This window comes from Ambystoma mexicanum, chromosome 8 (assembly GCF_040938575.1).
Source record: "Ambystoma mexicanum isolate Mex_15411 chromosome 8, UKY_AmexF1_1, whole genome shotgun sequence".
NCBI classification, from domain to species: Eukaryota; Metazoa; Chordata; class Amphibia; order Caudata; family Ambystomatidae; genus Ambystoma; species Ambystoma mexicanum.
Genome location: NC_090929.1, coordinates 946,088,027 through 946,114,997, shown reverse-complemented (window position 1 = coordinate 946,114,997; position 26,971 = coordinate 946,088,027). Strand labels below are relative to the sequence as shown.

General features: G+C 44.8%; 1 protein-coding gene across 3 annotated transcripts in view; it reads left to right on the top strand.

The window, feature by feature from the left end:
• Positions 1–26,971, top strand: part of TRIM62 (tripartite motif containing 62) — a 354,686-nt gene that overhangs the window by 246,282 nt on the left and 81,433 nt on the right. For 2 of the 3 annotated variants that reach the window (XM_069610837.1, XM_069610836.1), the window contains exon 3: positions 12,863–12,958. The exons of the other annotated variant lie outside the window; for it this stretch is intronic. In XM_069610837.1, the coding sequence (XP_069466938.1) occupies positions 12,863–12,958 (96 nt within the window). The remainder of the gene's footprint in view (positions 1–12,862; positions 12,959–26,971) is intronic. 3 annotated transcript variants of the gene reach the window in all.

Sequence of the window (26,971 nt, the reverse complement as noted above, 5' to 3'; positions counted from 1 at the left end):
TGGTCTTCTCACCACCTCATGCACACAGGATTACAGCTCACGACATAGAAACCGCAGAAAAGGTAGTGTTGGCATGGATAACAAATGTGGTGGAAGGAGTAGAACAGGCTAAAGTGTAAGTTACCCAGCAACGAGATACGCTTATATTTGCAATAGTACAAAGGCTATGCAAACAAATGCGGCTGTTACATAAAAAGGTGAATGAGAACAATGAAGTGTATCCCCTGCCAAATTACTTTGAAGACATAGATCAAGCAATCCAAGAGTATAAGCTTCATTCAAACTTCTGTCCTGCAATAGTGTCAAAATGTTTATTGTGGATCATAAATGCCCCATCAAAGTCTATGGTAACTCAAACGTTTCCAATGAGCGAAGTGCCTGGGTTTGACACTGATGATCCGACGCACCAGGTTCATGTTTCTTGGAACTGGATGGAATTACTATCTTTTATTAAGGATTATCCAGCTATTAGACAAAATCCAGAACAGTGGTATACCGAGACAGACCAGGTACTTAAAACCAGTCCGCTTACAGTGGGATATATAGATCTGTTGTTTTTATGCATTCAACCAGCAGATATATGGCACCAATGCAGAATGGACGACAGTTTAGATCCTGTCATGAAGTGGGATGAGCTGACCAAGTCAGCGAACGAAAAGGTGAAGACTCGGGAATTGTCCAAAGAAATAATAGCTCTTCCAGCATTACTGATTGCACGTATCAAGCAAGTGGTTCCCCGCAAGCAAATGAATTTGGATAAATTGACTGCTTGCAGATGGGAAGAAGGGGAGTCAGTTCAAAGATATTTTACACAAAAGGAAAAAGCTCTTGCCTCGTTTGTGGAATGGACTATGCCAGAGGGCCAGAAAGCTTTTTGTTCACATTTTGTAGAGGGATTGTTGCATCACCTAAAGAATGATATACAAACGTATGGGTCTACATGTCCGACTCAAGCTGCTGGCCAGATTTTGACTATGGCTAGGTATTTTGTCAATCACCATGCCAAAAATAAAGAAGGAAAAAAGAAAATGTAGGAATTAAAATCCAGAGCACTAATGCAACAGCAGAAGTATTTTCACCCTAGGCAAGGCCAGCAATATTCAGCTAGGCATCATTATTAAGAGGACTACAGCACAATAGACTGCACAGCATAGGTCCAAAGTCCACTATCTGATCCTGTGCAATTCAGTATAGGTCCTATATTGTGCATGGCTCAGCTTGTTGTCACTGTTGAATGTGCTTCACATTTGTTGGGAATGGATTTGCTGAAACATTTGCATGCAACTCATCCCAGTTCCCTTGCCATGAAATGCTTCTCTGCAAGAGTTTTGATGTTTTAAAATCTGCTTCATGTAATTTACCTGCTTTTAGGCACGCCTGATTTATGTTGTTTGTTCATGAAAAACAAGGCTGTGCGTTATCTGTACTAACTCTGCAACAAAGGGGGGAAAACCCAGACAGTGTGCATTTTTTCTCCCGCATTGGACCCCGTGGAGATTTTATTGAATAAAACTGAAACGCAGCACCTGACGAATGCCAGGTTGACTAGATATGAGCTGAAATTATTGGCTCCAAATATTGTTATATAACATTGAAAACCTTTGTTGAGGCTTGTAGGGTATCTCAGCATTTAGCACAAGCAGCTGAAATGATTGCCCTTACCAGAGCTTCTGAGTTAAGCTGTGGTCTTGTAGTTAATATTTTTTGACAGCAATACGCATTTGGAGCAGCTCACAACTTTCCTGAGCAAGTGTTTCAGAAATGGAAATAGACTGGGAAATATATGGGCTAGATAGGAAAGATGAGGGAAAATGGAAATTACCACATCTATAGTTACCTTTTAATGTTGTCCTATGCTCATGGCCCGTCTCATAAAGGTGCAGAGGGAATGTGTAAAATTGCTCACTAGTGTGGAGTAACACTAAACAAAAAACCAGGCACAGTTGCCTTTCATAAAATGTTTAGTGTGTCCTATAACATAGGGAAGAGTCAGATAGCCCCAAAAAGTCATTTTCGGCCACCTAAGTTTCTTTTGAAGCATTCCAGCTAGAGTTTATTAAAGATCCTCCGGGTCAATAAAAACATGTTAGTGATAAGAATGTATGTTTAGCAAATGGGCAAACGTATTTCCCCAGGGAAGACAGTACTGCATTAAGCATTGTAAAATAATACTTGTAAAGGAGTATTTACCCTAATGTGGATCGCCTTACACTGTTTGGAGCAGCAGTAATGTACCTTTTGTTAATGCTGCTACAGAATTAGTGAATTCAGGTGTTGAATTGTCTCCTTACAAAGTAGTTATGAGCTGCCTAGCAAATGAATGGTATGCCAAATTTCAAAATATTTGTTATATCCGCTGTTAATCAACTACTGTAAGAGTTAGCTAAAAACCTGTCCTCTGCGAACAGGTTGCTGATTGGAGTATTTTTCTAAACACCATTGGGGAGGCCAGGACACGGCATCCAGGCAGATGATTGGGTATTTGGCAAGCATTAGGATTGCACCCCTGGTGAAAAGGTGCGTTGCAGGCATTCCTCACCACTCAGACAGCAGCAAAGATATCGTGGCTGCAGGTTTTGGGTCCACGCTTAACGCATAAAAGCAAGCATCATCCTCTTTTGATTACCCACACCATTGCCTACTGTGTTTTGCACTAAATGCACCCCTTCTGCTGAGACATTGGACATTTGCATCATTGCCATTCATCCACAAATACATTGCTGGAGCAATAGAGTGGGCGCTATAACTTGAGATCCAGGAAACTGCGGCTCAATGGACTGCAAACTGCAAAAAGGAATCCCTTGCCATCCTCTATCCCAAGTTTGTATCCTTATTTTTCAGGGTCCCGTACCCATGACTAACCAACCACAAAAACAAAGTTCACATCAGTCCTCTAAGTGCAATGAGTCATTGGCCCTCATTATGATACTGGCAGTAGCCGTGCCGGTAAAACCGGCATGGCTGCCGCCGGTATAATTTTTTTTCCAGCGCCCCCGAATGGGCAATTACCAGGTCATTACGGCCTTGCTGGACCCGGTAATTGCCCTTTCGCGGGCCCGGTAAAAAATGCTTCCCGTTCTCATGGGGAGATCGGATGAACTGGCGCATTCAGAATGGATGTATTGTTGCATCCGACATGCTCTGCTCACGGGTGCCAGTCCACCCGCCAGGCCAGTCCTGGCAGGCGGGAAGGCACCTGCGAGCAGTACTCGTAGTTTGCCGGTACTGTTGTTACCGAACCGGGAAATTTATGAGGCCCATTGGCTTGCCTGGTCCCATGGACAGTTCTCCAGTCTTTTCCACTGGTTCCCTGTTTGAGGTTAAGTTAGATGGAGGAGTGTGGCCAAATCCTTCCTCTCAAACTCTGCTTCTAGGAGTTCCTTCCGAGAGTCTTTGGGAGACTTCAGCACCCCGCCCTCTAAATCTCTGTGAGACTCCTTCAACCACTTTTTAAAATCTCTGGGGAACTCTTGCACCTCTCCCTTCAAATATCCCCCACATGTTCCTCTAGTCTCATCTTGGACCATCTCATTAGCTTTCTTCTGTTTCAAACTCTTCAATTGTCTCTTTCCAGTAGCCCCCCTTCCAGACTGAGATGCTTGGGAGGGAGAGGGGGGGGGGGGGGGGGGGTGGGGGTGTGGTGTGTGTGTGTGTGTGTGTGTGTGTGTGTGTGTGTGTGTGTGTATATATTTCTGATGTTTGTTAATCTGCTTAGAATCACATGCTGTGCATAGGTCCGACATCCAGTGGTCACTGCGGAGTATTGCATTTTGTTTTTCGTAGTCGAAAAGGGACGTCGACAAGGCGTGTCTGAAATACTATCCCTATAGTGACGTGCGTTGTACCCATAATCCCTCACGCTTCGAGGTCGCTCAGATTGTTTTTTTCCGCCCAGCTACTGGTCGCCTTTACGCGGAGCTCCTCGAGAGACATTGCAGATTGCATCTCCTCGACCTTTGGTCGTTTTTCCTGTTTAATATATAACATATCGATCCCTCCCTCGACGCAGTTGTGAAGCTGTCTCCGCCGAGCAAGATCTTCGACGGAGGGGACGAGCGGAGGAGATCCTTCGGCGTTGCCGAACACGTGGCCTGGCCTCGCAGGCCAAATACAGTAGGGAGAGTGGGGTCATGGGACATCTCTGGTTCTTTTCTGAGAATACCTTTCCTTTTCCCCTTCCTTTCCCTTGGGGTCGTTATCACGATTTATTGCCTCGGCTATGGAGAGGACACCCTTTAGGTTTTGCCCACTTTGCAAGGGCAAGTTTACTTGGAAGGACAAGCATTCACGGTGTAACCGCTGCTTGCCCCTCGATCACAAAGAGGAGGGTTGCACGGCTTGTCGGCTTCTGAAGCCAAAGACTCTAAAAGACCGTAGGGTCAAGAGGTGGGCGGCCTACGCTATGTCGAAGGCCGATTCTTCACCCGCCGCTGCTACCACCGACAGTGACGAGGAACGTGATAACACGACCTCCGCTACGGAAGTCGTACACCCCTCTAAAGAGCGCTCGCGCTCTTCGTCGTCTGTCCCCGGCCCCGACGGGCTCGGCACACGCCCTGCTTATGGGGATGAACACCCCGGCGACACTGACGCACATGATACCACACATAAGCACACAACCCATAGCTCTTCTTCATCGAAGACGAAGAAAGCATCAGCGCCCAAGGAGACGCAGGTTCCAACGGCGGCCTCCTCGGACCGTTCAGGTTCGAAGCCCCTCTCGCAACCGCAGCCGCGACCAGCGACTGGGCTTTCGGCAAATGAGGGCGCCGCCCCCAAACCATCGGCCGATGCCCACCAGCAGAGCGCGCACGCCGCCGTAGAACGATCGACACCCGTAACGTCGAAACCACAGCCCTCCGGTGACAAACGAGTCGCAGAGAGCTTGTCGAGGATCGTTGTAGCCGACGCCCAGAAGCGTACACCGAAAGACACGTCGAGCGCTACGCAGAGGTCGAAAGACACGCCAAAAAAGCCCGAAGAAAGACAGGGACTACCCCCTTCAGTCGGGGGGGACCCCCAGCACACCGGAAGGCTTTTCGGAAGGCGACGGGACACTTTCCTCGACGTTATGGGAGAGGTCGAGCCGTTTTCAGCTAGATGACACTAATTTTCCCCCGCTAGACCGCTCAGGGGTACCCCATGAAACCATGGAAAGGCTCCATCTCTGCATGGAGAGAATGGAGAGGTTTATGAAGACCCAGAACCCTCCCACTCCCAAGAGAACAAGAGAAGGGCCTCAGGAGGACCCCAGGGCCAAATATCTGAGACTAGTCAATCCCCAGCAGGACACAGCCTCAGACTTCCATAATGTGTATGACCTCACTGGTGAGGAACAATACTTAGAGGAGGAGGATGAATTTGTGGACGATGAAGAGGGACAGAACCAGGAGGAAGGTCTGGAAGACAGCCCAGACATGGTAGGAGAAGGCTTCGGAGAAAATCCAGAAGAAGGACCTTCTCATCCCTGGCAATCCCCATCAGTATATTCGGACACTGATGTCCTGAACCTAAATCCTCCTGACAATGTACTTGTTAGAAACACGTCTCCCATTGACGATCAGCCCACATTCAATGCCCTGTTGCGCAGAGCAGCAGCACATTTCGAACTGGACACTGGGGAGATCTCTCCTGAAATAGACTTTGTGGAAAGAGTAATTAAGGAGAAACCCCCAGTCAGCCAGACCATTCCCCTCCTCGCTTCAGTGAAGAGAAGAATCATCCCTTCGCTATCCACACCCGCACTAATCAGAGGAGTTAATCCAAGAATTGAAAAACTTTTCACTCCTTCACCCTCAGACCCGCTGTACATCAGGGGACATTCCATTCCGGATTCCCTTGTAGTAACTAATACAAGGAAGAGGGCAGGGGTGCCGCTGTCCACCAGCGAGGCACCACCTGACAAGGAGGGCAAGAGGTTATGTGCCCTTGCAAAGAGAGTCACATCCTCGGCTGCCTTTTCGGCAAGAATTGCGAACAACAATTCTTTGCTAGCTAGCTACGCGGACGCGCAGTGGGCCAAACTGCGCAAAGACGCCGAAGAAGCGCCGGAACCACTGCGTACACGCCTGCTATCAACTATTGGCGAAGGAACCCAGGTCAACCAGAGTATTGTAAAGAACTCTCTGGATGCTGCAGAGACAGCGGGACGTTCCCTGGTTCAGGGAATACTCCTAAAACGCCATGTATGGCTGCGCAACTCAGGGTTCAAACCGGAGACACAGGCGTCTTTAATAAATAAACCTGTTGAAGACTCAAACCTCTTCGGGAAAGCGGTGGATGAGGCTCTGGAGATGGCTAAAAAAAAGAGTTCGATACTATCAAAACTCTTGACCAGATCTCTAAGCCCACTACCAGACGCGGCTATGGCAACAAACGCTTTTTTCGTGGCCAACGCCAACAGCAGAATCGGCAGCAACAGTACCCTGCCACCAGTTACCAGACCAATAGTGGGCAGTACAGCCAAAGAGGCCAGCGCCGGGGCAAAGGGAGAGGTCGAGGGTCCACCCCCAGAGGCTCCCAAGCCCCCAACAACACCAAGTGACGCGAAGATTCGCGTCCCCTCCCATGCAACACCGGTCAGGGGCCGGATAACATCCTTTCTTCCAGCATGGGAGGGAATAACGTCAGACCGCTGGGTACTTTCCACCGTAGCCCACGGATATTGCATCGAATTCAACAGTTCCCCAACATACAGACCCCCGAGGGGACGACGCATGACATCGGAACACCTTGCCATCCTTCTCCAAGAAGTACAACAACTGCTGGAAAAAGGAGCCATAGAGGTCATGCCTCTATCTCAGGTAACGGAAGGTATTTATTCAGTGTACTTCCTTGTATCCAAAAAGGATCTAACCATGCGCCCTGTATTAGATCTGCGCCCAGCGAACAAGTTTATCAAACCCCAGAAGTTTCGTATGGTGACCTTACAGGAAGTGATCCCACTGCTATCACAGGGAGATTACATGACAACATTGGACATGAAAGATGCATACTTTCATATTTTAATGTTGCCAGCGCACAGAAGATACCTCAGGTTCATGATAGAGGGCAAACACTACCAGTTCAGAGTGCTACCCTTCGGCATAGCATCAGCACCAAGGGTATTCACGAAGGTACTGGCAGTGGCAGCGGCCCACCTGCGCAGGTTGTCCATCCCAGTTTACCCTTACCTCGACGACTGGCTCATAACAGGGGATTCTTACGAAACATGCTTCTCCAATACCCAAAAGACTGTAGACCTTTTGTTCCAGTTGGGCTTCTCCATCAACGAAAAGAAGTCCAGCCTAGACCCCAGCCAAATCAAACAATTCCTAGGGGCTCTAATTCAAACAAAGGACGGCCTCGTCTTCCCCTCCTACGAGAGGGTCCAAAACATGCTGTTTCAGATCCCTCAATATGTGACCGGTCGAGAGGTGACGGTACGCAAAGCAATGCGCTTGCTAGGCATGATGGCGTCGTGTATTTATTTGGTACCTCACGCGCGCCTGCGCATGCGCCCTATGCAAGAGTGGCTCAACAGCCAGTGGTGTCAGGCCAGCGGACTATGGGACGATCTAGTGGTGGTCTCGCAGGCCTTGGTTCTCTCGCTACGGTGGTGGACAAGGGAAAACCTGGAAAGAGGGAAACCCTTTGCCACACCCAGGGCGGAAGCCACTCTAACCACAGACGCATCCCTCACAGGATGGGGGGCTCACCTATCCCATCAGACTGCTCACGGAGTGTGGACTCCGAACGTAGCATCCAAACACATAAATCTACTGGAGCTACTAGCTGTGTTCAAGGCGCTAAAAGCCTTCCAGGAACACCTACAAGGCAAGACTGTGTTGGTCCTTACAGACAGCACCACAGCCATGTACTACATCAACAAGCAGGGGGGCACCCACTCTCCAGGACTGTCCAAACTGGCCCAAAATATATGGAAGTGGCCTCTCAAACAGAACATGTTCCTACTGTCAGAACATGTACCAGGGGAACTCAATCTGCTGGCAGACAAACTCAGCAGAGATTTCCCCCTGCCCGAAGAGTACGAATGGCGACTGCACGAAGACATCGTCTTCGACGTCTTCACACAATGGGGATTCCCAGAAATAGACCTATTCGCAACCCTGAAGAACTCACAATGCCTAAATTACGCCTCCAGGTACCCCCAGAACCAATTCAAGGGGAACGGTCTGTCGATGGTCAGGGAAATTTGTTTACGCTTTTCCCCCCGACTCCCCTTCTCAACAAGGTGGTGCACAAGATGCACCAGGAACAAGTGACCATGATACTGGTGGCCCCAATGTGGGCCCGACAGCCATGGTTCGCTCACTTGATGGAGATGTCTCTATCTCCCCCAGTGAAACTCCCCTGCCCGTACAACATGCTGTCACAAGACAAAGGCAGGACTCTGCATCCATGCCCCCAGAACATGAATTTAGCAGCGTGGCTCCTGAGATCATAGAATTCGGACATCTACAGCTCCCGCAGAGATGCATGGACATCCTCAGCGAAGCCACAAAACCTAACACTCGCCACTGCTATTCTAGCAAGTGGAAGAGATTTGTCATCTGGTGCAGAGGAAAAAGCATCAACCCGATTGACTGCTCTCCCACACATATTGTTCTATACCTGACCCACTTATTAGATTCAGGGCTAGTGTTCAATTCCATTAAAGTCCACCTAGCGGCACTTTCTGCATACACCACTTCCCAACTCAAGGCGTCGTGGTGGAAGATCCCTGTTATAAAGGCCTTCATGGAGGGAGTGAAGAGAATACACCCCCTGATAGCTGACCCAGCTCCCGGATGGGACCTTAACGTGGTACTTACCAGACTCATGGGCTCGCCATTCGAACCCATGCACAAAGCATCTCTTAAAGACCTCACTCTAAAGACTGCTTTTTTAATAGCTATCACCTCCATCAGGAGAGTAAGTGAACTACAGGCTCTTTCTGTTCTAGACCCCTTCGTTACAGTTCACAGAGATAAGGTGGTTCTACGCACGCACCCAAGGTTTGCTCCGAAATTCATCTCGAAATTCCACGTAAACCAGTCTATAGAACTGCCAACGTTCTTTCAAAATCCTTCCAACTTGAAAGAAAAAACTCTGCACACACTAGATGTGCGCAGAGCGGTCATGTTCTACATGGAAAGAACCAGACCACTGAGGAACACTAATCAGTTCTTCGTCTCGGTGGCAGCAGGAAGAGAAGGGGATGCAGTTTCAAAGTCCACTATTTCTAGATGGATTGTTCAATGCATCACTCTCTGCTATACTCTTGCTAAGAGAGAACTGCCCTTTAAGCCAAGAGCACACTCTACTCGAGGCACGGGGGCGTCCATAGCATTCATTGCAAATGTTCCCCTTGAGTCCATCTGCAAAGCGGCTACCTGGAGTTCTGTGCACACCTTTACAAAACACTACTGTATAGATGCACACTCGAGATCTGACTCCCAGGTGGGACAGGCAGTATTAAGACATCTTTTTTCTACTGTTCCTTCTCATAACCCACCGCCAACTCCGGGTACTGCTCGCTAGTCTATGCACAGCATGTGATTCTAAGCAGATTAACAAACATCAGAAGACAATGCATTACTTACCGTAAAAGCATTTCTGATGGTTGTATCTGCTTAGATTCACATGCGCCCACCCTTCCTCCCCGCTCGGATGGAAGGAACATAGACTTCCTTTTATATCTCTTTTCTGTACTCACTCACGTCTAGAAGGCTCTCTCAGGGCAGAAAAATACAAACAGAGGGACCTCGACGTGTGAGGGATTGTGGGTACAACGCACGTCACTATAGGGATAGTATTTCAGACACGCCTTGTCGACGTCCCTTTTCGACTACGAAAAACAAAATGCAATACTCCGCAGTGACCACTGGATGTCGGACCTATGCACAGCATGTGAATCTAAGCAGGTACAACCATCAGAAATGCTTTTACGGTAAGCAATGCATTGTCATATATATTGAAATTAAAAAGTAAACACAGACCGAGAGGTCGAGTTCCTTTGAAAGCTGCACGAAATCCATCAATGTCCAGCAACAAGTGCTGGACTATATATATATATATATAGGTCTCCCCTTCCTCTGACTGGGACTCTGGTTGATGGTCAGCACACATATATGCCTGGGCTGGGCTATTCCCAATTGGTTATGTGATCTTGGTCCAGTCATCTGTTGGGGGGTGGGGGGGGTTGTTAGAGACCTTATCTTTATTTGACTTGCCGCCATCTTGTGTTTTATTTTACCTCTGGACGAACATGCTGCACCCATGTTATCAAAAAACATTCCATATGTTGCATCACTCGCTCCCATTGTCTGTGGCACCGATTTCCTCTTAACATGTCTCATCTTTCTACTGCAATTTTGTTCTCTTCCCACAGACTAAGGTCTGGGTGGGGGCTTGAGTCAAATTTCTGGACATGCCTAGACACGCAGACTACTACAGTGATGATTTGGTGTAGTTTAAAAGATTCTTAACTTAACACATCCATGCAATATATGCCTGCTTGACACTTTAACACACTCCTGTAGTGCCCACAATATAGGTTAGCATTCCTACTGTAGTGCATTTTCATTATGCTGCGCCACCAATTCATTCCAGCTTTCCTAATGTAGAACATTTTAATGTCACGCCCACGATATAAGTCATTTAAAGGGGTGTTGAATAGCGCCTTTCTGCTATGTTTGTTAGCCTCCCTGTTTGTGACTCTGTAAGGGAAAGGGGGTGGTCAGTGGGATAGCAGGTGAGCCAGAGGTGGAATCTATAGTGTTGAGAGGTGCATGTCAGAAGTACCCGGGGCTTGCGTGCCATTCTGCTTCTATGCGTTTGGCTGAAACATTTTGGAGCATGTTATCCAAAGGACTGAGCCTACAATCTGATAGATTATAGCACTTTGGTTTAGCCGTTGTTGTGTGGGGGCTGGGAGCGGGTCCGATGGGTCTAAAGAGGCGAGTTTAGTCCTAGCACATGAACTGTAATCCAGCTAATGGCTAGGCCCATGGTAGTGTGCTCTGTGGTGTCTCCTACAAGCCCCAAGCTCTTTGCACTCAGTGCAGTAGTGGGAAAAAATATGGCTGTCCACCCCTTGCGAAGCACTTGATTTATGATGCCTGTGTTCACAATATATGCCATCAGCCTTGCTATAAAAGGCTTTCATGATGCTTTGCCTACAAAATATGCCGACATGTCTCGTAATGGGTCACCCCTATTTTTTCTCGAAAGAGAACGGGGGCCTACTTGAAACCGGGGGAAAACGCACAAAATCTCAAGGGAAGAGTAGAACCCTCAACCCCACGTGGCTGTTCTAGGTCAGGCATATTTATCTGTACTGACCTTAGCAGAGATCGCCACTCGGATGTTGTCTAGTTTAAAAAATAAAATTTCACTTTATTAATCTCTGTATATATTTAACACAACACATAAGTGATATTATAGACCCCAAGTGTCTATATATCCTGATTTCATATTGTTCACTGTAGCAATTTCAGGCATCAAATCAACCAATACAATACATAAAGAAAATGTAAACCAGATTGAAAAACAGTTCAGTGCATCAAAGCTTAGTACCAAAGTGCGAGTGCATTACATTCTCAGACAGTATAACAAAATAAATAAACATTAGAGGAGAGCAAATGCCACTGGCCACTATATTCTTGTTTCACTTTTCTTTTGGGCGACCTAGACTTATCAAGCCGGTATATGGTATACGTAGCTCCTCAGCGTGGCTTTAAAGAAACATCGAAAAACATTGTAAATCATCTGAAATGGGTCTACCGTCACTGGCTTCTAATTGTCCACAAGGGATCAAGAGTTGATCAAAAGTGCAACATTCTTTGTTTCGGCCAAAGTGTCCTTTCATTTTGTAAAACATATGCCAGTTATCATTGCCATGGTAGCATACTTTCATGGTGATCTGCCAGCATTCCCACTGTGAAACTCTTTTGGGGGAAATGGACTGTAGGTTTCAGGAAGTGTGGCACAGGTGGTGGAAGTTGCAACACTTGCAGGCCTGGACAAGGTGTGAACCCGGTTGGGTAGCAGCCTTCAGGCTGCACTGTGTGGATACTTTGTGCAGCTTCAAATACATTTCTCGGACAAGCAGGTGGCGGCGTGGCGAGAATAGAACCACAACCAGTAAGCAGTGGAGGGACCGAAGGAGAGTGGGCCCCCCCCCCACCCCCATCTTCCCCTTTTGCTAACAATCTACAGTGACACCTGTTGGACCATGTTCTCCTATACCAAGTTATCTTGTGACGATTATTTTTATGGGAACCAACTCTGCTACTACCTGCTGATCAGACACATAGGACTGGCTGCACTGTGCAGCTTCCTCAGATAGACTGGGTGTCCTGCTCCTTGTCCACTCGTACCCTCTACCAGAGCGCTCTCACGCTATGTGGCGGCAGGTAACACTGAACAAAGCCACCAGACAAATGACAAATGACAGTTTTGTTGGGACTGGTTGGAACAGGATATGTCCGATAAGTAGTTGAGTTGACTTTCAACGGTATTGTGTGAACACGTGGTAAATGAAGAAGTGGTGAAGAATAACAGAGCACAATTTTACATAAAGCATCAAAACTCAGAATTTCAATTGTTATCCTATTCCCAGAGACTGTGCAGAGGGTCCATAGTTACTGCATTTTGTAGATCACATGGACCAGTCACCACACCTTATTTATACTTCTATTTTTTATTGCTGCATGTAAGACTATTGCTTTCATCACGTGCAGAAACATCTATACATGCAGACAACACACAGCATTATTGCTTGTTCCACTGACTTCACGTTATGCCCAAAGCACTTCTTTTTTTTAAATGTGTCTAATATCGAGTTCGTGAATTGACAGTCCGGTTTGTGTTGTTTCAGCGAGAACTGAAGGAACAACTGCACGCCCTGCAGGATAGCGAACGTGGGCACACCGAGGCCCTGCATCTCTTAAAACGGCAGCTTGCTGAAACCAAGGTAAGGCCAGGGTGGAGAGGACCATTCTGCTTCGGAGCAGTGGAGTTTGTCTGTTGCAGCACTACATTGTAAACCCTTTGACTTTTCCTCCATCGTTTTTTGGCATTTCTTCTGGGCTGTGAACTGAATAATAGTGGTTGCTGTCTGCATCTCGGAATCACAAGGGTTTATAGGGAAACTGAATACATTTCCTCACAGGCCTGTGCATCTAAAAGGTTGCAAGGGCTGTGATTTTCAATAAGTATGTTTCGATTGGATATATTATGCCTATCCTAATAAGGACCAGCAGGAACCTGATCTCCCACATGTGGCAATGTACTTATGCAATGAGCCAATCATCCGTTCTTCACAGGGAAACTTCCATAAAGTGGCATGGAACTCGGGAGCCCAATCACTATCCTGTATCCATGCCACCATACAGCTACAGAGCACACTGGCTCTCATTTTAAAGTCTGCTTTCCAAATGCAGTAACTTTCTATTCAGAAGATTACCTGTATCCACAACTGACCTATGCCTTTTTCAAGGCACTCTACTGTTAAGATGCCCTTTGCACAGGCCAGACCTCCCAGAGCAGTTCAAGCCCTCTGAGAGATTCTCTCCCTAAAACGTGCAGGCGGTGGTGGAATCGGTATCTGCAATTGCTACGTTAGGTGCAGAATCAATATTTTACAGGTAATTCCCCAGTGAGTCATCCAACCGCTCTCCCCGAGTCCCATCTGTATGACACTTATTCCGTTTGCACGTTGGCAGAGACTGCCCCAGCTACCAAAGTAGTGAGGCAGCATTTGCCTTCACCCAATGGTTCTCAGCTGTCTGGCTTCCGCATCAGACTTTTCAGCATTCTGCCTACCAGCTTTGCCCAAACAGGATCATGAAATGCAAAGCACAGAAACGATGAACCCGGATCTGATGGTGGATCTGTTAATGCACTTCCACGTTGAGAATGCTGCTTTTGATGCAGGCTCCTACCATGGTGAGACTGGCAATGGCACACCATTACCAGTGAATTATCCCTATGTGGGCTACCAGAATTTTGCAGGTGCTCTATTAATTTCAGGTTACTAGACCACTTAAATGCATTTCCAATCCGATGAACAAGGCAGTAAAATAATGTAAAATTACTCTCAGAATTCTTAAGCCACCGTAAGGGTGTCATTGAAAAATTCAAAGTGGTGCTATTGGCACCTTATGTTAACATACATGGTAGTACTGGTGTACCAGACCAGGTGTTGCTTATCTAAACCTGCTCTTAGTATGCCCCTGCCACATACACAAAGGCTTACTTACAATGCTCTGAACAGTGGCCCAGTATTTGGGGAAACTTGTTTTCCAGCAAATTCACATCTCTTGTTCACACGAAGATTTCCCTATAATCCAGGGACTGCCATACTATACATTCTATATCATCAAGCAAAAATGGTGCACTATGGGCACAGTCACTGCAATCAACTAATGTCAAATCCAGTCTTCATTTTCAAGTGTGGCAAATGACTAACAAAGTCATTGTTGTTCCAATGCACCTAGGGGATGTAAATGTGGAGCTTTTCTAACCAGAGCAATAAGCGACATGCCAGTGCTTGCAGCGTGCAAAGTTGCACATGGAGTTCCGATAATGCAGACATAACCATAAATGTACAGAGAATACAAAGCCCAACGCTGAATTTTCTACGCAGAAATGCCCCATGTTTGTGTAAAAAAAAAAAAAAAAAAAAAAAAAAAAAAAAAAGACAAGAATCCCATCCTGCACCTACTACGTTGGATAGCTCGAGCACAGTTAGGTTGCCTTGAAAGCAGACTATGTTGTGTTGCCCTGGGTACGACAGCACGGTTGGGGCCGACGTAGCCCTTCATCCTCCGCAGGTCAATAAATTGAGTAGCACAATTGGGTCATAATAGTGACAATGCAGGAGTGTGGAATTCCTATGGCTGCCCCGACCTCCCCCATCCACGCCCCCTTCAGCGCTAGTTCTTTGCGCACAACTTTGATTTAAAGTTCTTTTTATGAATCTGGAAACCCAAATCTAACAGTTTTGATTCCTTACAGCCTCCTTCCTCTTTCGGGACGAGAAACGCATAGGGTTGCACAAGAGGTCCATTTATTAAACATCTATGAACTTCCAATGTCAAATGGTAACTACATTGAAAAAATAGCAATACCTTTACTTCAGTATAGGCTTTTAAAACACCCACATCACTATATGCACATTTGCTTTATCCTGAGTGCCCACCCACCATGCATTGTACGAGGTGTATGAGGTGTGGCAAGTCAGAATGAGGATGCAGACACTTTGAGGACATTTCCAACATGCATTTATTTATTCAAGAAAATGGCCTAACATTACCTATTGCTATGGGGGTATTCCCTACCTATTTTACTAACTAAGGTGTTCGTCAGTCATCAGTAAAAGTCCAAAGGAATAAGTCAGCTTTCCAAAACGAATGCCTCTTGCACTTTTCTTCTTTAATCTTTTTGTTAACATTCAGTTTTGAAATATTCTCTTGTTACATTCTGTACACGTTCCTGTAGTTCTCTTTGAAAACTTTTGGCTTTCCTTTTTAATGATTACTTTCTTTAGTCTTTGTCGAATCTCTTGCTCTCTTAGTGTTTCGGTATCTCAATGGGGGACCAGAGTGTTTGCCAATTTCTGCTTGGTACGGTGTCAGTGTTATTAGACTGGCACCCTGCCGACCACTATGTCCTAGTGGTCACGCAACTATACCCCTTTGGACTCCACTCGCCTCTGATTCTCACTTTCTGCACAGGCTGGGCTTCCAGCATTTGTTTCCTGGGTTCAGAGCAATTCTGAGCGCTGCAGGTTCCCCTGCTTTCTCCATAACAACTTCTTTTCAATTAATTTTATAGATTTTTATTAGTGCAACTTAAACATAACGTCCCTTTGTAACAACCTTTCAGTCAGTGAATGAACAAAAAACCAAATATATAGATCTATATAGACCCAATTTTGGGAGAGACGCTTCTCTTTTCAATCCCTATGAGACACAATCTGGGGCAGCATCGCCCACTCTCTCAACACCATATCCTGCCTTGATAAAGACCCCACAGGGTCGAAACACGTGTTTGCTGACCCCTTTTAAGACTGTGTGTCTACACCATAATGAATTAATCAAAAAAATGTCATTGAAAACACCGCACCCAGTGTGAAAATCTTATGTATGAGATAGAATAATAACTAAAAATTGCAAGGTAACCAGGACTGTGGGTTCACCTCTACCGACCTGTGACCTTGCATAGCCATATCCAGATTATCAGAACAAATCAACGAGCGCAGCAAGGGAGTGTTCATATCTAGAGCCCAGCCCTTTCTCTCTACCTAAAGAAAATATATATATATAGGTCTATGTTCTGAATAACAGGCCTTCTAATTTTGTTTGTTAAATGGTTTAAGTGTCCCTTCTCTTTCACCTCACTAATAGAGTGCCACTGTGCATTTTCAAGAATGAGGGGTATATGGGTGTTATATTTGCATCCTTTTTATGGGAGTGGAAATGGCACAATTAAACTTGCTCTCATTACAACATCTTTATTAAATAGCTATGGCCTTCACAGAATACATTATCGAGCAGATCTTTATACAACAGCCTAATGTTAGCCATTTCTAATTTAATGAGATTATAATGTACGACAACTAATACACAGACTGCTGAAAATGCTATCTATACCATTGCGCACACAGTTCAAAATTTAATTTTGGTTGGATGGATATTACTTCTCACATGATTCGAACTACAGTGCAAATGCACTGTTAATTTCCCATTGTATTTTGGTATCACCTTTCCAAACCACCACCCTTTCAGGGAATTAACGAGAAACAAAAAAATTGTGGCTATAGAGAAGATATCAAATTTTGGAAAATTCTTGTAATCCTTTGAATTGATCTTTAATGGTACAGAGCCAGCAGAAACTCTCGTGCCCCTCCTCCTCCCCTAGGCCCTTTATCAGGAAAAACGGGTATCCCTTAAATTAATTTGTGTCGGAATCCCTCATGGACACGGCCTTCATTTACAGCTAATATCCATATTCAGCACTCATCCAATACAGACAGATAGTGTTCTTTCTTGCAGCTTTTCTAGAGTCAGATCAAACCCCCTCTTTGCTCCCACTTTTTGTCAATTATTCTCATGATTATGTTATGATTATGTTGCACTATGTCACTAGGCTGAGATTTCCATTGGCCTGCCCATAGTGAGATACTCATATTGAATACATCCCCCCAATCTTCCTTTTGATGATTATACATTATATAATAGTGACCAGAAAAAGGTCTGTTTTTCTTCCTTAATTGCTGGTAGGAACCTGCCTCATTACTGAGATGGGGATTGCTGTATTCTTTCATTGTAGACACATGTCGGAGTATGCAAAATGAATGTATTGTAGATTTATAATTTTATGACTATTCATGTTCACATTTTTTAAATAATCGTAGATGTAAATTTGGTAACCAATTAAAGAGACTGTGCTCTGCATCGAAGCACGCCCAGTTCCATGTTGTAAGTCGTAATGCTCCAAAGGTTTGAGCCAAAATCTTTTCCATACATAATGTATTATTTGAATCATGCCCTGGGAGAACACCTTGTGCTTCAACAAATGGCTTATGTAAATTAATCTGTCTAATAGTTTTAGTGAAAGATTGAGTCGAAATGAGATGAAAGGTCTGCTTTTGTTCTCCTCATTAGCCTAACCGATGGTTAGTTGTATTGCTATACAGAGTTCAAAAGGTTTCACTTTAGCTGGAGGAATCTCCTTGAGGCTCTGTAATAAAACAAATGCATTTCAGGCCAATGGATGATTATCTCCAGCCATACTGCAAATATCGAGCTATTGGAATTTTAAGTTATTTTTTGAGGCCCCAGGAAAATATTCCCTAAAATAGCAGCTAATTTGCTGTGAAGTGAAACTCTGGTCGACTTGAAGTCCACACAATATCGGGCATAAATTAACATGAGTGATTGATACCAATATAAAAGAACCACTACTTTTCAGCATATTTTCACTATAATTATGTACAACCCACCATGTTTTTATGAATTTTGTACAATAATCCTACAGTGGTTGGCAAAAGAAATAAAATATTACATTAGACAAATTCTGAATTATACTTATAATTATTCTTTTATAACGTGCTTAATTGGTTTCTAGGCACGGGATTGGGATTCAAACCTGTGTTGCGCGGCATTGTCTTGCTTCCATGATAAACGCATTGCCCCTGAGCTATCAATGAAATGATGATACATTTCCTTCACTTGATCTACAATAGGGAAACTACACAAGTGTACCATTCAACACACTAGACAATATCCTGCTACTTTCTTTTATCTTATAAGGCACTAGCCGTGTTAACCGGTTAGCAGAACTCTAATGTTTAACACATTTGGGACCTTGGTATTTTCAGATGTACAGTTCCAAAGTTGCAGGCACAGTTCACCATGAATACAGAGAGTGCTTTTTCCTTGAAGCTTTTCAGCATTTCCTGTGTGGATTTAAAGTTATTAAAGCTCAGTCTTTGGGGCGAAATGTACTCCAGGCCCAAATTGTTGATGAGACTATCCCTACCAGGCTGCGCAAATTCTTAAAAATCCCACTGCACCTGCAGGGCGAGTTCCTTTGTTTACATAGTCGACCTAAGACAAGTGCACTTGCCCAATTTTGACTGTAGACAAAATGTTTACCAGTGTTTTCTGCAAAATGGTGCCTGTTACCATAAGCACCCTTCATATTTTTCACAATGCTGCCACTGAAAGGTCAGCCATGCACACAAACATTTATTTGCCATTTACTGCAAATTGTTTACAGTAAATGTCAAATAAAAGTTCAAACCTCCCCATACTCTTCAGCAAGGTCTAGAACTGTGCAAATGGTACTCGTCCTTCATAAAATCACCTCACCAATGCGAGTGGGCTAGTAGATTTTTCAATCCCTGCCTAACATCTGTTAAGTGCTGTTTTAGGTGTGCAGGGTACCTGCATCCCACAGGCACGCTATTCGTAACAATGGACGAAATAAGACCTAAGTGAAGAACAAGCACTATTCCGCCACCTCTCACTTTAAATTCAGGCAATCATCCTTTACCTTTGATCCTCCCCACAGAGACATTGTGAATGCCAACATTATGGTACAAAGACTCAGTCCAAACATAACACAATCGAACGTTTGCAAATCTTGTGAATGTCCTTGGATACCAACTTCCTAATTCAAACAAAGTCCCACACATTACGAATTTTGCCTTCTCTAACACCACATCACTAGTTCACAACACTATTCACATAGATGTGTAGTGATTTTTGCACTAATTACTCTTTTAAAAAAAAAAATATATGTGTGTTTCGCTGCTCATTCCACGGGTAGTATTTCTAGTTATGCTTCCTTTCAATCGACACGTAGTGTCTGTGGATATTTGCATCCTGTAGATGCTGTTCCTTGTGTCATATTTATTCATGTCTATAAATGTATTCCATGCTTTCATTCGTTCTTTCCTTCTGCAGTTTTTCTCCATGCACATTGTAGTATTTTGCTTGCCTGGGGGGGGTGGGGGTGCGGAGGGGGGCAACATTTGTTTTTGCATATTCTTGTTGGTAATGATGTCTGTGTGGGCATACCTCATCCACATGTGTACACGTGTGTCATGTATGCTTGGTTTTATCATCCGTTCATTCTGCTGTTTTGTTCAGTTTATGCGTATTGGTTTGACCCTGCACCGAATGCACATGTACGACTATATATTATTTTCTTAACTATCATGAGCGTGGCAGAGCAGCCCAGGCCTCAAAGGAAGTGAAGTGGGGTGGTCAACCAGCACAGTACACACTTTACACAAGAATATCCACACACTTTAATCAAAATATAATATTTATATAAGAAAAGGCAATGGATAAAACACTATACTAACAGATAAGTAAACTTAGTAAAATAAATGTAACATTGTAACCTCTAAATAGAAACCGTTTGAAAGAGCTTTTAAGGTCCTGATTCACAGAACGTTTTCCTATGGGATTGCACCATTATAAAATACTTCCATGAATCAAGCCCTAGTCTTTCTTAGAAATGAAAAAGCAATCGCAGGCAATGTGCTAAAGTTTCAAGCCAGACCTACGAACGACATTTGTGTGGCTACATGCATATAGGATATATAGTGTCAGCCAGTAGATTTCAGTAGAGATTTAGGATTCTTGACATTTCCACAATCTTTGAAAAGTGTCATTTAAAATGCTGAAGTGTCTCATCCATAGTGTGCGCTGGGGTGGTGTCATTGCTTACTTTATAGAATTGTCTGGTCCGTCCGATAAACCAGTAATCTAACACTTCTTTGCATTTAATTATGCACATGGTCTTTGCATTTGCAAAGAATATAAAAATATTAAGATTCTTTGCAAATTCAAAGACTGGTGGTGTCCCCAATTCTGAAAGTCCCAAATCCGAATGTCTTACATAGGGCTTCACATGGGAAAAAGGAGTCTCATGTACCGCTCTATTAAAGACATTGGTGAGGTGCAGGGGTTTAAGTATCATGGGAAGTTGAGCCAGGGCTCATTAAGGAGGCATTGTCTAACAGGCGGCAGGTGCCCCACTGCCAGGCAGCCCGTTGCTTCTCTTCGTTAAAGGGATGCCTGGCTTGGGTCAGCACCACCCCTTTCTTCCTTAGTGGTGGCGCTGACCCCTGCCAGGTGTCCCTTTAACTAAGGGATGCAACGATCACTCCCGGGGAATTGCTACATCTCTTAGTTAAAGGGGTGCCTCTGGAGGCAGCGGCACCATTATGGAACAAAAGTCAGGCCTTGGCCTTTTTTCTAATGCCTGAAGTGCTTGCATATGAGCGGAAGTTTCAGGCTTTAGAAAAAAAGGGGTTGGCTTTTAGTAGCCTCACCTATTTGTCCATAATAGTGGCGCCTGCTCCAACAGGCATGAGGGGGGACTTTGCCTCAATTTTGGCAGGCATTTTAATTTCTAATGACCGAAGCGCTCACGCATGAGTGAGAGCTTCAAATTTTATAATGAAAAGCCTTGGAAATTGGTCTGCGCTTGTTTGCTGGGGCTTTAGCAAGCCCCGTCTCGGAGAGTTTAGCCCCAGCTTACTTAATGCCCTGGAGGGATGTCACCTGACGTGGCGGTGTTAGAGTACTGATTCCACCCATCCTGATTCATGACCCGGAGGAAGGCTGCTGAGCTGCTACCTCCATGTATACCCAGTCCTGTGGAGAAGATGAACAGATTAAACCCTATATTTCCAAGAGGTGTTTATCTATTGAAACCATTATGACCCTCGAGAAAAAAGGCAAGTTTACAATCTGAACCACTTTCACAAAACTGGGAAACTGTGGTTTGAGAATACAAAAAAAAATGATTACCACGTTATGTTTATTAAGTCATTGTGTTTTGATGACAATCGGAGAAGCTTGCAGTAGGTAGGGCAAATTGAAGTATTTGAACACTGGGCCAAGAGCCGCATGATGAAAGATGGAGGCAAACCTATGCCAGGTCGAAAACTGATATATACTAAACGTTCCGTTTCTTGTTGCTTCTTTGGCCCACGGGATTCGCGCCACCCCAACATTATCCAACGATAAACTGAACGAGTTTGGGGTCTCTCACACTATACAGGACTCTCAAATCTAGGTGTAGCCTTCATCTCTGGCTATTATACCATGAAACCTACTCTGTTGTGAAACTTGGGCCTCTGGACTCTCAAATCTAGGTGTAGCCTTCATCTCTGCCTATTATATTGTAAAACCTATGGTATTGTGAAACCTAGGCCTTCTTTCCAACTATATAGGAATCTCAAATCTAGGTATATCCCCCCTCTCTACCTATTGCATTGTGAAACATACTGTACTGTGACATCGAGGGGTAGCCTCCATCCCTGCCTATTATATTATCAAGCCTACTATATAGTGAAACGTAGACCTTTCTCCCACTATACAGGACTTTCAAGAATAGGTGTGTCCTTCATTTCTGCCTATTTATTGTTGAAACTCCCTGCACCATGAAACCATGACGATTTCTGCTTATTATAAAGACCCTCCAGCTTATAGAGATTTTGCGATCCTGCAAAATGCAGCGAAAACTGCTGTTTTGCGCAAAAATTGCTGTTTTTGCAAAAACGTATGCAAAAGCTGTTTAAAAAAATAAATACTCAGGGTGCCAGATTCTCAAAGCTTTTTAATGAATGCAAGACATGAAATGCGCTAACACATCTCATCACTTGCGCCCAAAAAAAAGAGCAGCCCAATACAGAAGGGACACCTGAATGGGCACATTTTATATGCACGTCCATTCAGATGGCTTTTTTCACCTCCTTGAGCAAATCAGGGGGCGTTTCTGCCCATTTAAAAGTGCATCATAAATTTTCAAGCAAGAAGCACTTTTAAATGTGCAGAAATTGTAAGAAACCCTACGGGCATGGGACGTGGGGGTGCCACTCCATGACAGGGTCTTTCCTGACCCGGTCATTCATTTTTTTAAGGTATGTACTGCTGCTATTTCACTTTCATTTCTGTTCCTCAAACCAGGATAGAAATGCGTTTTTTGGGTCGCATTTTACAGTGGCAGGCCCCTGAAGGGCCTGTCACTGTGAAAGACGCTGGGAGCTTGCAGAACACTTTCGGGAGAGCGCTTCTATTCAAGGTACTACCCGTTTCGACCGACAAAAATCGATCGAATGGTAAGGTTTGACCTATTTCGGCCAGTACCAGTCGATCGAATTTTATAAATACCGAACATGTGGAGCGGGGGTTGCAGGGATGTCACTCGCTTCCTCAAAATTGGAGGTGGGGGACCGAAAAAAAATAACTAAAGGCACCCTGCGGCGTCGGATCTGACCCGTGTTAGAGGGACGGATCTAGCACCACAGGTTTGCAGAGGAAGCGGCAGTGACCAAACAGTTAAGTAGGGGAGATGGTGAGGTGGTGGTGGAAGGTACATTTTGGGTTGTTTGGCTGACGTGCAAATCAATTTGCAGCGAAATCGACTATGGTCAATTCCGCCGCAAATAATTACACTTCAGTCAAACCCAGAACCCTATTCAAGGCAGCTGGCCAGCGCACAATTTGAACTACAGCTCAGCCCTGTGGAAATGCGCAGGTCACCTTTTAGAATAAGGTGACCTGCTCATTTCCAAAAATTGGTTATCTAAAAATAGTAAATCCTCTGCTTTATTTTTAAATGCCCCATTTTTTGAGGCTCTAGGTCAAAATCAACATTTTTAAAACAAACATTTTTTCACACTATGAGAGGGAAAGGAGAGGGAGAGTGATGGGTGAGATGTGATAGGCAAGAAAGCAGAGGGAGCGCAGTGGGTCAGAGGAGGAAGCGGTGCACAAGAGAGCAGAGGAAGCAGTGATGCGGTGGGCCAGATATCTGAGAGCAAGGGTAGGTACAGAAAGTAGAGGGAGTGTGTGGTTAGGGGGCGCAATGAGCCAGAAAGCAGAGAGTAAGTGGTTGGCCGGAAAGAGGCAGTGAGCTGCAGATTGGGGAAAAAAGATGAGTGAAGAGTGCAATAGAAAGGATGCAAGATGCAGAAGCAGCACAAAAGAATGAAGGATTGTATATTTTGCGGGAGGAATTGTAGAGTGTAAAGTGTGAGTTGGGAGTATGATTTGGAGTGTGGCAGGGGATGAGGAGGGCATATTGTGACTTGACAGTGTGACATAGCACATAAGTATTTGTATGACAGAGTGAGAGGTTCAGGAATGCAATTTGTTATGGGGAGTTGGTGAGATGTGTGTTGGTGAGAGAGGTGTTTGGGGGATTGGAGAACATAGAAGGGGAATATTGTCCACATTAAAACTGATTATTAATTTAGTTAATACCATTAAATAGGCAAGCACATTAAACCAAAAATGTAGCCAAAACAAAAACTGTTCTGCCAAGCCAAACACATCTGGAACTCTTCCTATTAAATTAATACAAAAGATGCATCTTGTAGCCTTCCACTCTGCATCTTTCATGCAATGTGGCAATCTTACACCCTCGAGTTAATACAAAATGTCCTGCAAAAATGCTGCAATAAATACAGGTTTGTGCCGCAATATCCTGAAAGGTCTGAATTTATAGTGTGAAACCAACTGTATTGTGAAGCCTAGGCCTCCCCCCCCCACTATACAGGACTCTCAAATCTAGGTGTCTCTCTCCCTTACTCAAATTGCAACATGAAACCCAATATACAGCATCCCCAAATCTAATAATGTCCACCAATAACTGCCTTGTACTGTAAAACCCTATTTATTCGAAACCTAGCACCCCCCCTCCGAAACCCCACGGTACAGGACTCTCAAATCTAGGCCTGTTTCCTCTGCTACACTGTAAAAAGATCGCTCCAGCCAAACTATTTCGAAGCCTATGGTACGTATATCTCACACCACCAGTCTGGACACAGGCACGGCCAAGCATCCAGGCACCGTCAAATGTTGCTATGGCTATGCTTTTCCGGTCTAGCGTTGCATATAGCCGTCCAGACTGAAACACCTGACGTACCTCAAGACCTTTGCCACTCGCATACATAGACTGCCACCCGAAAGGAATTTGGTATAGCTGACCACACATCGACTCTCAACAATAGCAATCTATTGCAAACCACCAACAGCACCCACCCACGTCCCTTGCCTCTCTCTGGGATGCTTAGTCGAGCCTTGCCAGCCACCCAAGTCCTAGACTGGCAAAATGCACACATGCATCTCCTAAGCTAAACTGTTTAGAATTTTCCAGCACATTGACCACGGTCACCAAGGGCGTTCAACCGAAAGAGCATTGAGGCCACACCACAAGTGGGGAAATGGCGCTATATAAATAACAAAATCCAGTACAAAACAATACAATTTTTAGGTCTTAACAAAAGTAAGCCTTCCTTTCAATTCTATTTTTGTTAGCCAGATTTGATGATCTTGCTCTCTTCTTGTAACAGTAGATGGCAGCAAAACGTTGAACTTTTGAAAAGTTACAGCTCCATCTTCCGCATTTGAAAGCAGGCTTTCTCTGTGTTGGTGCAGGGCAACCTATATACCAGCTATATTTCATCAAAGGCAAGGCAGGCTGCGGCCCTTGCCCCAGCAACAAACAGCTTTTCACAGTCTCTCTGTCGTGCTCATTTTCAGTTGAGCCCGAGGCGTGAATGACAGTAAACAAGCCAACCGTTGGAGGCATGGTCTTGGGAAGCTTTCTGAGATGCCCGTCGGCCAGTCCCCTTCTGGTCCTGACGTGCTAGCAACACTGTCAAAATGTGCCGTAACTACTTAATAGTTTTATTTTGTGTGTACGCCAATTCTGCTCTCCAGCTTCCCTCACATACTGCGGAATCACCCACGAGAAGATTGCAAGCAGGGGCCCAATTACACACAGCGATCAGAAGCTGTTAACTCCAAGCAACTTGGACAAGGGCTTGTAGGAACAGGCTTATTATCCGACATGCAAGAATGTGCGTTATGCACAGACATTATATGCACGATGCAGACATGCTGGTGATTGGCCACCAAACTCCCAGGATTGCCGAGAGCACTCCCAAGCCCCTCATGCCTGCATCAATCCATTGTGTACTAAGTTATCAGACAACATTTCAGGACACCTCCCTTTTACAGGACTCTGGTGACCTAATGGCATGGACATTCACCCGTGCTATCACAAAACATGCTTCCCTTGCTGCAGTCTCCCCTCCATTCCTTTGTTTGCAGGATCTATTACCGACTTTCCAGTCCTCTTAGCTTTCCCTTTCTCCTGTTCTCCCCATCAGCGGTCTATGGTCTTGGTACCCTGGTGGGGGCGCAGGATGCCAATCTGCAGACAAGCATACGGCTCTCGCACTACTCTGAACTGAATTGGCTCCATATAAAAGCATAAGATGATAATGGAACATTCCATTCTCTGAGTGCATGGAAAGAGGTTCCTAGGCCTCAACTCGCACAGACTCATCCAACTGAAATTCAAATGGATTAAAGGAGAGGCGCAAGCTTTCCCACCATTGCAGCAAATCGATTGAACTCTCTCCCGACCATCTTGAGAGCAGAACAATCATACTGGGCTTTCAGAAGGGCATTGAAAAAGGTTGCTGTTCGCTTACCATCGCACGAGATCGCCTAAATGTTCTGTCTCTTTTGTTGATACTTTTTATGTGTAACTAGTTCTGTAACAGCGCCTTAATGCCTCTGGGTTTAGCGTGCTTTATAAATGAACAAATAAATAAGGTGCTTTGGTAGTCCACACGTATGAAAATACTGAAGTGCACTGGATTTTGACTACCCATGTGACTATCCAGAAAAGAGCAAACATTGGAGACTGCATAGGCTGATCTCCACAAATATTGCCCTCCTTTGTAAAGGAAAGTATGCATAGCAGTGTGCATAGCATGTTTCTCAGTTTATGGAAGAGATGGGGTTTGATGGCTCTTTAAAGCCTGGGTAGGTCTGGATATCAGGCTGAGGGGCCAAGAAGGCGGAAGATGATACCAACTTTTTTCTCAATAGGGAGGAAGATATAAGGCTATTGGAGGATTGTTCTGTGTACTGCTTTATAAAGTAAGTATTTAAGGAGTTCTCCTCGCTGGAAGCCAATGTAAAGTGGAAAGGGTTGGAGAGATGTGCCCCCTTTATCTCAATCTCAGGAGTTTTCTAGCGACTGTATTTTATACTCCTGCAGTCTTGCAATTAGTCCTCGGGTCCCGATGTATAAACTATTTGCATAGTTTATTCTCGAGATAACCATGGCGATGATCATTGTGCAATTTATTTGGGGAAATTAATGGAAGCATTACTATGTGGGCTTTTAGGTATGCAAATGCTTGTCTAGGCACATAGCAAGAAGGCTTCACCCACTGTAATGAACAGAATGTTTACTTGTAGAGATGGGGTTGGGGTGAGGGTGGCATTATTATTATTTTTAATTTGTTTATTGGCATTTTGTCAAGTACAGTGGTTAAACAGTATTCAACTGCATGAATATAGCCGTGTATCATGCAGTACAACAAACCAGCAAGTTTGGAGGGCAGTACGCACCTATGATGTCTTTTACTTTA